Source organism: Aphelocoma coerulescens, chromosome 2 (assembly GCF_041296385.1).
Source record: "Aphelocoma coerulescens isolate FSJ_1873_10779 chromosome 2, UR_Acoe_1.0, whole genome shotgun sequence".
NCBI classification, from domain to species: domain Eukaryota; kingdom Metazoa; phylum Chordata; class Aves; order Passeriformes; family Corvidae; genus Aphelocoma; species Aphelocoma coerulescens.
In genome coordinates this window covers 119,936,853-119,953,741 of record NC_091015.1, presented here as the reverse complement: position 1 = coordinate 119,953,741, position 16,889 = coordinate 119,936,853, and the positions used below count along the sequence as shown (strand labels likewise).

At 38.8% G+C, this 16,889-nt stretch overlaps 1 protein-coding gene across 1 annotated transcript in view; it reads left to right on the top strand.

Moving 5' to 3' along the window:
• The window catches only part of OSBPL1A (oxysterol binding protein like 1A), a 79,707-nt gene that overhangs the window by 11,755 nt on the left and 51,063 nt on the right, over nt 1–16,889 (top strand). Inside the window, exons 4-15 of the mRNA XM_069004619.1 lie at nt 818–903; nt 2,803–2,877; nt 3,636–3,747; nt 4,838–4,923; nt 8,088–8,232; nt 8,965–9,032; nt 9,113–9,157; nt 10,597–10,670; nt 10,756–10,819; nt 11,747–11,848; nt 13,293–13,415; nt 15,226–15,307. Of these exons, the coding sequence (XP_068860720.1) occupies nt 818–903; nt 2,803–2,877; nt 3,636–3,747; nt 4,838–4,923; nt 8,088–8,232; nt 8,965–9,032; nt 9,113–9,157; nt 10,597–10,670; nt 10,756–10,819; nt 11,747–11,848; nt 13,293–13,415; nt 15,226–15,307 (1,062 nt within the window). The remainder of the gene's footprint in view (nt 1–817; nt 904–2,802; nt 2,878–3,635; nt 3,748–4,837; nt 4,924–8,087; nt 8,233–8,964; nt 9,033–9,112; nt 9,158–10,596; nt 10,671–10,755; nt 10,820–11,746; nt 11,849–13,292; nt 13,416–15,225; nt 15,308–16,889) is intronic.

Genomic DNA, 16,889 nt, shown 5'->3' with positions numbered 1-16,889 from the left:
TTAACCTTAGTAATCTCTAATGCTTTAATATCTTGCTTTTAAAGAAGTGATTATAGGAGAGTTGTTGAATTTCATACAGCCAGTCCTCCAGGTCATGTTTTAAATGCTCTTTAAAGCATAAATCGTATTTTCTTGTGCCTGCTTCCTGTCTGTGATTTGTCACTCTGCAGCTTAGAGCTGTAGATGATACATGAGTTCTACTGCACATAAAGATTTCAAAGAAGTTCGTGACTTAGGCTGTCTTTATTAAAACCGAGTAAAGCACAAGACAACAAAAAAACTGCTGACAAAAAGCTTCAACATTAGGTCGTTCCACCTGTTTTATTTTGAATCCTTTATTTGAAGGATGGGTTGTCTTACCTCTCATTTGTGTGAAGAAAATAAAATTGTGTAAACCAGAGTTTTTTGATAAACAAGAGAAAAATGTACTTGCATGTGCCATTTTCATAGTGAATGAAGAATGAAAGTAGCTGAAGCTTCTTGCTAGTGTTGAAAGGTGTTACATGGGATAAAAGTTGCCCTGTTGGGCTACATGACTTTCCCCTTTCAGAAAGTTGTGGGGTTCTTTTGTTTGGGCTTTTTGGTTTTTGGGGTTTTTTTGGGTTTTTTTGTGTGTGTTTGTTTTTTGTTTAAGATTTGAATCCAGCATTCTCAAACTGCCTCCTGATTTAGTAATTTAAATAATATGAATAGTATTGATGCTTCCTTGCTCCTCTGCTACTGTGAAGAGTGGTCATCCATTACAACCTCCAAGCACATGACAACATCTCTTTTGTGCTGTGTGATCAAAACTTAATTTACCTGTTTTGTCTTTTAGGCAGAAGTAAATCTAATATGGGTTGGACACCTCTTCACCTTGCTTGCTACTTTGGACATGCTGTTGTGGTAGAGGATTTGCTGAAGGTATATTTCTATTTTCCTCTGTGTGTAAGGCTAGAAGCAGTTGGTGTTTATTCAGGTTTTTGTGATAGAAGAAAGGAGGCTTTGCAGAGAGGCAGAGCCACTCCTACAGTTTATCTACATGTAACAGAGATAACTGACTGTTGTGACATTAAGATAGGCCTGGTTTGGAAGGACCCAAAATAGTGACAGTGGAAGTATATACAGTAGTATACAGCCCTTACTCTGAGCAGTTTTTACAATTATTGATACTTAGCTGGTTTTCTCTTGGAGTGTAACTACCTGCATGTAGGAACTGAGGACATGTAATATATAGTATGCACTTGTGAAAGCTCAAATTTTTTGAAGCTTAGTGGGTATCTGTGTATAGTAAGCCAGCATGTGATACTAGTAATGCAATTACTTCAACAGTTTGATTAGTTTACTGTAGTACATAAAGTACTTCAGTTTAGGCAATTTCAGTTATGGAGCTTTAGAAAAGGCTGAAGTGTCTCAAATGCAGAAAAACTGCATTATCTAATTCCATGTTGTGCATAGAAGTATGCACAGAATTTTGTGCAAAGTAGCTTGTATGTATTTCTTTCAGGCACAGGCTAACAGTTTGACTCATTATTTCTTTCTAATATCTTTGAAATAATGACCTGTGTGATGAATTTTGAAACAATGGACTTCTGTCATCAAAACTGATGTGTTTGTATTTTCATAACAACTGCAAATGCAGTGATTATGTAGCTTCTGACTTTTTTTTTTTTTTTTTTTTGGCTCTCAGGGTAGCTTCAACCAACCTTAATTATATTAGACCCTCTTTAATATTTGAAAGATTTTGCTGTAGATGGCAGGAGTGTGATAAACAGCCTCAAGTGCAAAGCTAATCTAAACTTGAATTTCATTAAGAATAAAAGCTGCCAGCCATAATCCAGACTTTAAAAGAGGAAACAAGTTTGAGATTTCTTTGAGAAATTCTTCTCTAGCCTACACACTTGCTCAGTAAATAATGCCATTTTCAATTCAAGCAGGCTATTTAAAGCAAAAGGTAAAGTTTTATCACTTAATGCATTTATCAAGCATCCAATGTCAAGAGTAGGAGGAGTATATGTAACTTTGTACTTTTTGTTCCTTTGATAGGGCTCTTGAAAGGGTATTATTTGAAGAATAAGGTGAGAAATAAGTGAGGCTGTGCACTTCTGAAAGCTAGGCATGTATAAGTGTGTCTGTGTACTTGTGCCTAGATTTTGTGCTCAAAGAGCAAGTGAAGGAGGCATTACCAGGTACAGAGCTCTGGATCTAGTCAGGTTCATCAGTTAACTTTAGGCAGGCAGCAATGACCTGGCTAAATCACATGATCTAAAAATACGTGATGAAGTTTAGTATGCCCTGCCCTCTTTTTCACCCTTTGAGAGGTTAGGTAGAGTGGTGTAGAAGAAATGCTTAATGAAAGGAGGATAGGATTCCTTGGTTTCTTGGAACAGTGCCTCTGCAGTGTGGCAAACACTCTTCCTTTCAGATAAAAGGTATAGGATGGAGAAAGTGTGTGACGAAGGGAGATTCAGCACAAAGACTTACAGAACCCCAAACAACCCAAGCCAAACAAAAACCAAGACAACAACAGCCCCCACCCCTTGTATTAAACTCATTTTCCATATACCCTTTTCTTCAAAGTGGGAGAGATGTCTGGAAAAAATGCAGGGGCTTTTCCTTTTTGAAGCAATTTAGAGAATGTTGGCTATGAATCTTAGATAAGTATTTTATCTTTGTTTCCAAGATAACTGTATTACAGTTTTGATCTGCTTTGCCACGAGGCCTACATTAGTGTCCTTTCTCCCCTTCCCCCCCAGTCAGAGGGAATAGCTGTGTAGTTCTTGTTGCAAGGACATTCAGATGTCTTTTGGTCTTGCTGTTTAGGCTGGTGCAGATGTGAATGTGCTGAATGACATGGGGGACACTCCACTCCATCGTGCAGCTTTCACAGGGCGTAAGGTAAAGTACGCTGGCTTTTTTTGGGCCTCACTCATAGAATTATTAAGAAAGTGCTAGCAGTAAGATCACTTCAAAAAGATGCTTTTACAGTGTCTAAAAATGACTTATTGTCTGTTTTGGTACAGTGTGTTCAGAAGGATTAGGCACATTGCCTAGCTTGTATAACTCTGTCTAAAAAAAAAACCACAGAGAGAAACCACATTGTTTTAATCTTAGTAGCTTCTGGAGAGGAAAGAAATCTCTTAAATTAGGACACACAGGCCCATTTGGTGTCTGGAAGTGCTGTTTCTTCATAGTTAATTAGAACTAAAGAGCTTTTTATAGGCCTTTGTAATGTGACACTAGTTTGATTTTTTTCCCATATGCCACCATCGTTCCAAAACTAGTACTACCTCTATGGATAACATCTTGGCCCTTCAGAAGGAGTGGCTACTTACTGTCTCATCAAAAGAGCCAATTATACTATTTTTTCTATTAAATTAAGCATTCACACCAGGTACACCAGCTTTTCAGGGTCAGTCTGTTCATCTGTAACTCCTGTTGGTTCCTTCAGCCTGACTGATGGGAGAGAAAGGTTGCAGTCGGTCTCGCTCTTAAATCTCTCTAAAACATCCCTTCCTGTTTTCATAAGAAACCAGCAGTGGTGAGAAGCCGTTGGTTACAAAGCTCATCTTACAGGATGCCCATAGCTGGGAAGCCTGACTGTGGCCTTGCAGTTGCACAGGCAGTTAAGCAGTGTTTTTCAAATTGTTTTTCAGGAGGTGGTGATGTTACTCTTGCAGCATAATGCTGATGCTTCTATTGTTAATGGGAGTGGAGAGACTGCAAAAGAAGTTACTCATGACAAAGACATAAGGAATATGTTGGAAGGTATCTTTAATAGGTCATAGTCTGTTTTGGGGTTTTTTTAACGTGTGCATTCTAAAAGGTGCTTTTTTTCTTGCAAGTTACAGAAGCTCAGTTGAATTTTCTATTTAAATTTGGTAATTAGAAAGAAAAAAGTCATAGTTTTTGGTTCTTGTCTGCAGTACTGATATGTGGTGTTTTTGTGTGACTTGAGAGTTAAGTATCATGAATACAAATAGCATTATTCAGGTATTTATTTCAGTCCAGCTGGGATAGTCCTTGCTACAGCTTTGGTACATGAGTAGTCAAAGCATTGGCTCACTGGAAGAGACAAAAGTCAAGTCAAGAACAGTAAGTGACTTTGTGTCAACTGAGTCATTAAGAGAGCAAAATTCTGAAGAGTTTGAGAAGGTGACCCAGTTATGGATCAGGTTTAGGATTTGCTATTGCAGTCTTAGACGTGTCAAAAGGCATAAAAAATAGAAACCCTTCCCCTTGTTTCCTTCGTGGCCTCACACGTGTCAGAGGTGAGGCAGATTGTGTCTAAATACTAGCCTAGTTCACTGATTATAGTTTTGGAAAGTTCAAAAACTGTGTTGCTTCCTGGTATTACTATGTGATACTCTTAAATACTGCTGGAACGCTGTGTCCACTACCCCAGACTGCATATAAGAATGTTCTGATTCTACATGCAAATGCACAGATAACTCATTTCCACTGCTCATCTGCTGAATCATTAGAGAAGAATAAAATTTTGGTAGGATGACAAGAAGAGTAAAAGAGAAGCTGAAAAAACCATAGGGAAGATCTGAGATGAGAGTATTGCATAGTTACCATTTTCCCTTCTGCAGGGAGTGGTCTTGGTTTTAAGTGTTGGAAAAATAATATATATGTTTATAAAAACTTGCACATCTTGTCAAATTTTATGTGCTTTGAACATATTTTTGCTCTGACACAGACTTTTCTGAGTAAATATTCTATTAATACCTGTCCCAAATAAATAATAATGGAAGCTCTTGCTTTGCTAGGCTTGTTTTGCTATAGTTTTTTGAATGCTGTACTTTATACATACTTTACTGAGACTGATCTTACCTTTATTTATTGTTTTTAATAGCTGTGGAAAGGACACAAGAAAGGAAGCTGGAAGAACTTCTCTTAGGAGCAGCAAGAGAAGGGGAAACAGGAAAACTGACTGCCTTGGTAAGAATTCAAGTCAAGTGATTCAAGCTATAATGCTAATGTAACAAAATATGACATCGTGCCTTGCATTTCAAAGGGCTGTGACGTTGAAATATTAGTGCTGTGCACCATTTTATATTGGTAAGGTGCTGAGCCTTCAAGGATTTTCCAGCCTTTTTGTTGGAGGTTGCAAAACCAATGGTTTTCAACTTCTTTCATGGTTTTAAATCCTTTAGAAAGAATTAGCTAGTTAGCTGGAAACAGCAGTGTGAAGGTTCGTGGTCTGCTGAGATAAGCTTATTATGTTATTGTGGATACCTTAATGTCATGGGTGCCTAGGTTTTCACCACAATGTGGCCTGTCTTATTCTTGAAAGTAAGCTCTTTGTCATTAGCATCTGTTGTAGGTTTTATTGGACAGTCGTCTGCACAACACCGTTTCATGCTGAGCAGAAATTGAAAACTGTATATGTGTGTGTGTGCACACTCATAGTAATCCCAGATGAACAATGTGGTGCCATAGTAAGGCTGTGGGAGAAGCAGATCACAGAAAGACTGGAGGGTGCTTCTGGACATGATCTAGTCCAGATCCTGTTTGCAGAGCAGAATGAACTAGAGCAGATTGCTCAGGATGAAATCCAGTTGGGTTTTGAAGCAGAGTCCCAGTGCTTGAACTCAAGCTTTTGAGAGTCCTGAAGAGTGTCCTTGGAAGGAAGACATGCAGTATGGAACATTTTCTACCTACTTAGCACCTTTAGTAATACCTTTTCAGGCATCAAAATCCACAAATGTGACATTTGTATATCGAGATACTTGATGTTGTTTATTTTTCTGCCTAGAAGCCAGAGTGAACACCTCTTCAGAATTTACTTCCCCCCTCTAAATTTTTTTCTTGTAGTCCAAAGAGCCCTTGTCTTTCTAACTCCTTGCATGGAAACTCTTGTTAAATCTTTGGTCATTCTTGTAATTCTTATTTTGAGTTTTTGCGCTGTCCTCTTTGAAATGGAGACAGAACTAGAACTGTACACAGCCCTTAAGATGTGGAAGAATAGTGCATTAATACACTGCACAATTGTACTAATTGTAATTAATACACTGACGTAAGTTATCTGTCCTTGATTCTGATAATTTTAACACTTGTTACACGTCTGCTGACTAACTCTTAAGCTGATGTGACAAAAAAAATCAGAAAAAAGGTGACTCCTTATAGAAATCTGTCATTAAAGACTCTGCTTTCTCTCATGTGGCATGTAACTACGTGTGAGCATGTAACTCTCCCTGTGAACATTTTAATTTCTAAGTGATTTTCTTTTTTTTTATATTTGGTATCTTTGAGCTCTGTACATGTGAGGACAGCTGTATGTTGACTCCTAAACCTTTTCAAAGTACTTACCATATTTTTGACCCTGAGTCAGTTTTTAAGTCAATTCTTACCAGGTGTTCCTTGGAATACACTTACAGGTCTATGGTATAAATCTCTGACTTTCCCACCCTTAATACATCTGTCAGTCATTTGTGTAGCTCTTCAGAACTGCCCTTTAGCTCCAGAATTCCTCATACTTTGCCTGCTTTGCCTGTTCAGGCCTTTCTGCTCCTACTGTACATTTTTTTTAGCAGACTATTATGCTCATAAAACACTAGCTGTTTACATTTACTTTTACTGTGACACCGAACACCAGAACATGTCATTTACTAGAAGTTAGATCTTCAGCAGCTGTATGTTAACCCCAGCTCTTTAGTCTACTTGAGGCAAAGCCAGTGTGTTCTTCCTGTGAGTTCTCAAAAAATGTACTGTACAGTTCCTGAAGTGACTGGAGAGATTTTTATCACAATGAGTTGATGCATGAAACTTTCTTCCAAGTGTTCCCTTGTAAAATGGCATAAGCTGCTGAAAGCACAGGCATGTGGCTTAAAAGGTATGGAGGCAAGAAGTCAGGAGACAAAGTAAATGTAAAACAGCTGGTTGGAAAGATCTAAAGTTAAGGACTCCTCAGGAATGCAAGCATTTGACTACCATGTTAATGAGGTTATACTTCCACAAGCTCCCTCTTTTTGACTTTTGTTCTCTTCTCAGTTGATCTGTAAACAACAGTAGTTGTTTCTTTATAGAACAGTAGTTCATCCTTTATAGAACTATTTCTGAAGCACATATAATGTGGTTGCTGTTGATGCTAACTTAGATTGTGGCCATGGGAATTCTGTTATTATGGAGTAATTTTTCAAAAGTAGCATATGGCTAACGAGAATACTTAAAATGAGTTTCTCTAAAGTTGTTGTCACGTACTTGTGACTCTGGTCTCCTAAGGCTGCTTATCAGTAATTTAGCCTTTCTATTAAGGCACTCCCTTTTGGCTTGTGAGTTTAAGTAGCTGATATTGCATGAAATGGTTTGGGCTGGAAGGGACCTCTACAGATCATGCAGTCCAACTCCAGTAGCCACATATTTGAGCAGAAGTGTAGTGGTCTTTTGGGGTAGTTAGCAGTGTCATGCTTAATGGCCCTTCTCTTTGATGGGGTCAGTTTTTCAAAACATTTATATTGTGTGCAAGTAAAACTCAATTTGGGTTGGGGCTTTTTTTCCCTTGGTTACATAGCTGCTCTTACCTTAATAGTTAGACTTCAGAATGCAGCAAAGCTGTTTGTGTTACAGATTGCCTATTCAAGGAGCTCTAAATGGCCTAGGATATCTGTCACTGAGACTGGCAGGTCTGCCACCCTTCAGTACAGAGTTCTTACTCTCTGAAACTGGTGGCTGCACAATCTTTTTCTGCATTTAGCACTGGCCTGTGTTAACTCCTACACTGTGCCTGGCAGTCTTCTGTGAAGAACAGTAGGTTTTTGGTAGTAGAACTGGGCAGGGCCATTCTGGTGTATAAATGACTGAACTGCTATACTGGGCAACTTTCCCTGGCACCATGCAGTTGAGCAGGAAAAATGTGTCCATATTGTGCAGCAGGGGTGGAAGGAGTATAGTAAGCAAAACACAGAAGTTCCTCGCTCTAGCTGAATGTCTTGTTTGATTGTTGCAGTCCTTGCCCTTGTCATAACACTTGTTAAATGCCCTCTTTGTTGCCAGATCTACACTGAAGCATCCTAGTTAGGAACAACTGATTTTTAGAAGAGACAATATGGCATCTGGGATGAGGGGGAAGATTGATAAGTAAGAAGAACTTTGTTTTTTTCCAGTTAAACAAGCACAAACCACCTGATATCAACTGTACAGATCAGATGGGGAACACACCATTGCACTGTGCAGCATACCGTGCTCATAAGCACTGTGCATTGAAACTTCTGAAAAATGGAGCAGATCCTAAAATACGAAACAAAAATGGTGAGTATCAAAAGAAAAGCATATTAAATGTTGAGACACAAATTCAGTGTCTTCTGTAAGCTATGTTACCTACTGTGGAGTTATCAGGGAAAGTCTTATGGTGCTTTACAAGCTTTGTATCACTAGTAAAGGAAGGCCAACAGTGACTAAATTGCAAGAGGCTGAAGAACTGCAGCAAAATACTTACTGTATGTGCTTTTATTTTCCAAACTTACCCATTTCTAGAAAATTTAATTACTTTCTTAACAATGAAATGTGCCTGGCTTTTGTTTTCTTGATGCTAAACACTGAACACAGATTACAACAAAAAACAAGATTGAAAATGTGGCCCAGAGAAAGTGACTCCTCAGAAGAAGGCTTCTGATGAAACCAAAAGGATGAAAACTTGATGCAAATGTTATGCAAACTGTGTTCTTGTCCTCTGCTTAAAGATGCCTGTGTCTTGGTATTTGTGAATGTTCTAAAATGTTTTTTATAGCTGGAAGCTAAAAACAAACTTAAATCAGTAAGGGCAAAGGGCTCTGTAGTTAGTAGAACTCTGACAGGCAGTTCAGGGCCTTAAAGTTCAAAACCCTTTTTAGTCTTCTGCTCCTGGGGAGTTTATGTTCCCCAATTCCAAGTAATTGTAGATGCTTGGAGGCCAGACTGATGAGTAAAGAGTGTCAAATTATTTTTAAGTACATCTAAGTTTATTTGTGTCAAATTTTCATGCCTTGTCTTGTTACTAAACAGATCAGACACCCCTTGATCTAGCCCAGGGTGCAGAAATGAAACTGATACTGGCAGGTAAAACTGGAAAGGTAGGAACTTTTGTATCAATTTAAAATGCCAAGGCTGTCTAGTTGAAGCTATTATTATATGAGCTTTAACTTCTGTGCAGGTTATCAACAAACCTTTGAGACGATATGAGGGTCTCCTATGGAAGGTATGTCTTATTTCCTTTTCTAAAATAGCTTGTAAGATTTCAAAGTATGTCAGTATGTCCTTTTTCTATATTTCAGTTATAACTGATGAATGAAGGCATTTTTCTATAATACATTTGCTAAATGGCTTGATTTAGTCTAATATATATAGATGGGCTGGCTGGGTGGAGTGGCTACTAGATTCATGGCACCCTGATCTTAGCCTCAGTCCCTAAAATTTCTGTTTCTTGGTAATTTTTGTGGCAAAACTTCACCGTGATAAGGCTTTTTTCCTTGTCTGTGTCATGGGCAAAATGCTTATTGTTTTTTCTTTCCTTGATAGATTACTTTGATAATCTATGACTGATGCATTGTCTTTAAGAAGCTGTGACTAATATTTTGCCATCATCTTCAGAAAATTTTAAAACTTAATGTGAAGGTGGCATTCAAAGAGTTTAAAAGTTGTTTTTCTGTGTTGCACAAGTGAATCTATTTTCCCTTCTTAAAAGAAAGTCTATGTGAATGCTTAATTATGTTGCTTAATGAAATCTTCAAAGTTTTCTTCAGTGTAAATTTTCCTATATCACAATTGTAATATAAGGAACTGTTCTTAAACGAGAACTGTGTACTAGAGCTTGAGAAAGATAAAATGTTTTAGTTGGATATCTCAACATGTTTTGTTTCTCATTTGATTTTATAAAATAGAATTGGGTGGTGACCAACAATTCCTGTAATATTAAAAAAATGGAACATTTTAATATTTCAGTTCTTACTGAGTAGCAGGCTCAACTTTTATCTTCAGGTGGTTCCAAAAACAAGAGCAGTGCTGCAATTGTAAAATATTCTCAGGTTGCTGTGGTCATCAGGATATGCAGAACCTAAAAGGTTTTTGTAATGTTTACTGTGTTTAATTTAAGTGTTAAGGAAGCTTCTCTGCCTGACCATGCAGGAGTCACTCTGTCTATCACACTTCTTCCACCAGAGACTTTTAACTGCTGGAACTGAAGCCCCTTTGCAGTTGATGGCTCCAGTGAGTTGAGGGGTGCCCAGCTTGGCTCCCTAAACTCATCACACTCAGTCAGACAAGGTTGACCCTTGGTTTCCCGTAGCTGAGTCTCAGATGTCTGGATCCTTACCTTAATCGTGGTGCAATAACAAAATAGCATCTTGAGCTGGTGCCTCTGAGGAGGGACCCAAACAAAGGAACTCTGGGTTTTTCTGCCCCTGCAGTCTGAGTTTGTGAAAGTCTGGGGTCTTCCTGCTGAGTCCTCAGCTCTTGACGCCACAAGTCGCTGTGCCCTTGGTTAAGCAGAGGGTCAGTGCCAGTTCATGGTTTCTCACCTCGGGCTCCTACCACCCAGAGCTCAATCTGCAGCTCACACTGCATCTGCCCACTGAGCTGTCTGCACCAAATGTGTACCTGGCTTTTTTTTTTTTCTCCCCTCTCTCACTAAATTCTTAGAGCTCACGATTTTTTGGTTGGAGACTCTACTGGATAGTTCTGGAACATGGAGTCCTTTCCTGGTATCGGAGACAGTAAGTGATTTCTGTGTTTAAATTTCTGAAAAGTGATTTAAATAAATCCTGTCTTCACTTTACTAAATCTCTTCTTCTTTCAAAGAGCTGATGCAGTGAATAATGATCATCGTCAGGGATGCAAGCATCTAACACAAGCTGTCTGCACGGTAGGAAGTGAAGTGTGTTGTAACTACTGAGCTGGTTTTTTATGTTCCATTGTATTCCATTCCTGGTTAATGAATACTTCCGCTGGATTGGTAACCTGATCTTTGTTATAAAATAGGGAGAAAGCTTGTGCTGTTGAAAGAAACGCTTGTTCTTGTTAAGCAAAGTATTCTTTTATGTAAAGTGGCTGTAAAGCTCCCTCACTGCTTTCTAAAGTCTTGAAGATTTAGACACACAAGGCATCCTGAAAGCAGACCGGGTCAGTTTGAAACATGTGATCTGGAATAGCCAAAGCTCCTATTCCTCCTTAGCTGTCCCTGGCTACTTGTGACTGATTGCATAACTTAAGCTGATCTCAGCTGAAGGACTAGTCAATTTTGAAGGTGACTTTTGGAAAACTTCCCTAATTTCCATTATTCTTGTGGGAATCCATTTTGGAAGGGCTAAACAGAGAAAAAAAGGCCAGGTGTCATAATGCACAGGAAGATGAAGTGTTTAAGGATCATGCATTTAGGATAATTTTGACATTTCTATAACTGTGCCATCCTAGTTTGGCACCACAAATTCTGTTAACTGCACTTATATATATACACTCATATTGTATGGAAAAGTGACTCTTGCTTTTCAATATCTACAAATTCCTTAATATTGGTGATTTTGAACCATTGCTGAGGTTTTGTCTGAATCAAGGGGTGCAAATAAATACAAATACAATATTTAGACATAAAGAACCTCTATATTACTATTCATGATGTAATGACACACTTTGGGAAACTGTTCCGACCAAGGTTTTTGTAAATTACAATTACTTGGATCAAGACTGAGGCAAAAACTTCTGAGTTAAGCATAATTTTTTACTTAGCTTACTCTTCATTTTTTTTCTGACTGATTCATTATACTAATTTTGTGTTTTCTCCACATTGCTCTAGATAAAATCTACAGACCGTTGCTTCTTTTCTGTCAGATGTTTTGATGACACTGTTCATCGTTTCAAGATTCCTAAAAATAGCCTTCCTTCTCAAACTAGAGAGGTAATAATGACCCTTTATCAAAGGCATTAAAATACAGTAACTTCTGTAATGAATAATTTGCATACTATTTGCTATGGATGCATTATTAGCAGCATGTTTCATACCTTGATCATCAGGACTTGGTAGCATAAGTGCAGATATTAAATTTTTTAGCAGGGTTATAGATTAAACAGCAAAAAATGGACCCGTTGTAATTATCTCTTCTTTAGAATAAGTGCTTATTTTCCAGCTCTGTGCCTCTATGATGCCCTGTTATCTAACTTCCTGTTTTTCATTAACTTCTCCATGTGATAAACTTCTATTGCAACCTCCTTCTTTTGCACTTTCATAGATCATTATTCCAAACAAAAGAATCTTTAATGGTACATTCTACTCTTAACCATATTCCCAGATGACCTAATAAATTATATTTTCTTGAAAGGTGGGTCTGAAACAAGAGATATCTGGTTTTTAGAGCTATTTGTAGTATATTCACTGTTGTACTTCTACAGGTGTAGTAACTAGAGATGGAGTTGGGGGAGTTGGAGGCAGCAGGAGTGCTGTGTCCAATTCTGGGCTTCTCACAGCAAGAGAGATATGAACATACTGAAGAGAACCTTACAAAGGGCCATTAAGGTGATTGAAGGGATCAGAGCATCACTTTTACTAGGAAAAGCTGAGAGAGCTGGGGCTGCTCAGTCTGGAGAAGGGGAGGCTCAGGGAAACTTGGCTGCATATGTAAATGCCTGAGGAGAAGTGCAAAAAGGGACAGAGCAAGGCTCATTCCAGTGGTGCCTGGTAACAGGACCAGAGGCAATGGGAACAAGCTGAAGCACAGGGATTTCTCTCTAGATATAAGAAAAAAATGTGAGGGTGACCATGCACTGGCACAGGGTGCCCAGAGCAGTTGTGGAATCTCCATCCTAGAAGATTTTCAAAAGCCATCTGGATGTCCTGGCCAACCAGCTCTAGGTGGACTTTCTTGAGTAGAGGGCTTGGACTGGATGACCTTCAGAGGTCCCTGCCACCCCTAGCCACTCTGTGATCCAATGAACAGGAAAAGAATCTGCCTCTTAATGATGACAGTACTTGAGGTTTTGTGCACAGAGTTTTTCATGCATAAGAACTTGCTGTCTGAGCAGAAACTCAGAGATGCAAAATATATTCGCTACAGTCTTTTAATTAATGAGAGGGTTTTTTATGTGACCTTGGATAGACTGAGGAGTGGGTTACATTTGTGCTTAAGGGTTAATAACTTAAATCTATGGTGCTCTGCCCACAGAGTATTTAATCTGCAATACATGTTACATTTTCTAACAATCTATATCTTGCCTATTGAGACGTCTCATTTTACTAATGACTGCCTTATTCCTATCAAGAGAAAACTTTGTTGTTCTGCATACATGATGCTGTGTTTTGCAGATGACCTTTGAAATGTTTATTAACTCTGTTTTTTCCTTTCCAGAGTTGGCTGGAAGCAATAGAAGACCACTCTGCATATAGCACTCATTACTGTGCACAGGAACAGCTGAGCAGTGATGATGATGATGATGCAGTATCTGTTACAGACCTGCAGGACACTCTGAAAGTATGTACTGAATACTTATTTGGCTCATGTGTCTGGGCAGTTGCAGATTAGTATTATTTTGTGTTGAAATGCTTCAGTGTACCTTTGACTAAAAGTGATGATTCCTCCCAGGGATGTATCAATGCTGCTTGTGTGTTTGCACTGCTTGCTGTTGTGTTTTCCTGCTCAGACTGTGTGGCTAAAATGGCATGTTTATCATAGCTACAGGGCTGTGATGTCGCTTTTGCCAGCATTGCTGTAAGATAGAAAGCTGCTTGAGTTGAGAGTTTCAGCCAGGAGAGGGAGCCTTGCGTACTGTACTTGTTATCCTCCAGTCTGTGTCACCGAAGCTAACCCACATCGAGCTTTTTAGAAACGTTTAGAAACGAGAAGCGTTTTAGAAACGATCTTTTATCACCTCAGATCACATTAGATGCATTGTGCAGTGACGGCTCATACCTGCAATGGAAATGAGTAGTCTTTGGCAATTCTAGCATTCAGCCTGTGATTCTTGCTTTTTGCTCTACGTATACTTCTAAAACCTTCTATTTTAAGGGAAAGTTGATACTTCAGTGCAAAAATCTTCATGTGGCTAAACTCCAAGTGGCTTGTACCATTCCTTTTAGTACAAGAACTTAAAGTAGCTCATGGCAGAGCAGCGGTGGCAGGATAACTGGCACTGGCAGTCCCCAGCAACATACAGAAGATGGGATTATTTAGGTATTATTTAATAGATAACAGTGCACTCAAAGCCCCGAAGACCAGCTGCATCCTGGGCCACGTCAAAAGCGGAATGGCCAGCAGGGCGTGGAAGGCGATTTTCCCCCTCTACTCTGCCCTCATGAGACCCCACCTGGAGTGCTGCATCCAGCTCTGGGTCCTCAGCACAAGAAAGATGTGAACATGTTAGAGCAGGTCCAGAGGAGGGCCACAAAGGTCATCACTGGGAATGAATGAACACCTCTCTTTGAAGACAGGCTGAGAGAGCTGGAGAAGCGAAGGCTCCAGGGAGACCGCACTGCAGCCTTCAGTTTTTAAAGGGGGCTTATAAAAAAGAGGGGGAATGACTTTTTACACAGGCCAGGTGGGCAATAGTGATTACACACTAGATGTAGTGATAGGATAAGTGGGAAGGGGAGAGATTTAGTTTAGGTGTTGGGAAGAAATTCTTTACTCAGAGGGTGGTGAGGCACTGGAACATCTTGCCCAGAGAAGCTGTGGATGCCCCATCCCTGGAAGTGTTCAAAGCCAGGTTGAATGGGGCTCTGAGCAACCTGGTCTAGTGGAAGGTGTGCTTGCCCAGGGCTGGCGGCTGGAACTAGATGATCTTTAAGGTCCCTTCCAACCCAAGCCATTCTATGATAACTGTCTCCAGGTTTGAATGCAGGCTTGAAAGGTGATCTTGGGGTTGGTTCCTGCATGTCACTGTACTTGCCATTTATCAGTTAACCTATGAATGTGCTTATTTTGTCCTTAAGTTTCTCAAAGAACAAGCACTTGTTCTTCCTGGATTTTGAAACTGTCCAATAAAGAATGAGGGAAAGAGCAAAAGTGGTGCATACAACAAAGCTTTGGGGGTTGATCTACTACAATAAATGAAACAAAATCTGGTCAGCGATAAAATGTGCATAAATATTTTGTTAGCTTGTGGGTCTTTGAAGGTAGTTTAAGTAATTTGTTTCAGTTTTAATATTATCAGTCTCTGGGCTGGGAATCTTTGTTAAGATTTAATGCTGTCTAAATTTTAAAATTTCACTATAGTAAAGAGAGTAAGCATATGCTTTCCTTAGAACAAAGCACTTCTGACATAGCTATCCTTGTTGTCTTTCAGAAAGCACAAGCATGCCAACAAAGACTCAGTAAAGAGGTTTCGGACTTTGTTGCAATGGTTAAATCTTTGGATGCTACAAAAGGTAGAGCTTATTCATTTAAAATGTAGTTTGTTACCAAGCAACTAATTTTTTCTTTCAAACAGAATGCTTTTATTTCCCCAAAATGAAATTTTCAGGAGCTTGAAAATAAGGACTGTTTTCTCCATCAAAAAAGATTGAAATAAAGTAGCATTATAGTAATTGCTAACAATTAAGATTTCAGATTTGGAGAAACAACTAAGAAGTATGCTGATTGAAAGAAATGTTATTAGCAGCTGTAAATGCAGTGAAAACTGCCTCTAGCTATAGTCCTCGTTGAGTAGTATCATAAAAGTATAACACAGGGGTCGTCCTTCAAGGTTTAAAAAAAAATCTGTAGTTGGTAGCTTATTGCAGTGCGTGAGTGTCTCCTCACAGGTACAAAGAGCAGTGAAATCACAAGACTATACAGAGAACTGGAGGCATGGTATGATGGCACATATTCCACAGATTTTGCCATGACTTTTATGCCAGCTTTGAACTTCTCAGGCTTCACTTAATGTTATAATTCTTTACACGTACCTGGATTTTTGCAGCATAACTGCTAAAAAATATCACAGGCATCAAGATGTTAGAGATTTGTACCTATTTTATTAAATGCCTTAAACATGTATGTGTTCATGTATTAAACACACAGGAGTTCTGTAAGAACACCTAACTGTTGGTCCTTTGAGCATGAGTCCTAGTTATATATTGTGGCTAAAATTATGAAGCCCAAATTAGAGAACAAGTTGTTTGTCTGTACAGATCTGTAGTCTGTAGTAGAATACCAGTGTTGAGGAGAAAAAAGTTCTTCTTTCATCCCTGTGTCTTTCCAAAAGTAGTCCAAAATACTGCTTTTTCTCCATATGCTACTGGGGTAAGCTACTCGTTGATGTTACCCTGTCTTTTTCATAAACTGAATTTTTACCAAATTTTTATTTCACAAAGGAAAGTGACATTTCATAATACATATGAGTGTGAAGTTTTTGTAATTATTACAGTAAAACTGATTTTTTCACAAAAAAAACCCAGTCTGAAAATTATTATAAGGTTGATAAATTCCCTTTGGTAAATACAGAGGCAGTTTCCCTGACTCCATCATGCTGACCTGAAGAACAGTGAAGTTCTTTTTTAAACAAGAAAATGTTTAGAAAGGACATACACAACTTAAACAACCAAAACCCATACTAAAGCAAAAGCAGATGCTATCTCATTCCTAGAAACTGCTGGTCTTGCCCAAGAGCAGTAATAAGTTCCTGTTTTCCTTCCAATGAATGTTTGTAACTTGCTAGGTCAGTGAACTGTTTCTGAGTTCATGCGTGACTTCTATAGGTCACAACAGAGACAACTTCTGTAGTTCTTCCAGTTCTCCCATTGTTGTGGTATCTTTAAAGTATTTGACTCCTCTGGCTCCAGAAGAATGCAAATTTCTGAGTTAGCCTTCTGTGTGTATGGAGTTTTCCCTAAAAACGTTTAAGTAATATAAAAATGGCTATGCTGGCACCTGACACTTAAAATTCTCTCTGTGTTTCAACGTGCTATTCTGGATCCAGTTATTTTTGAGATTTCTGCATCTTGTATATGACAAATAAAGTTGTCTCCT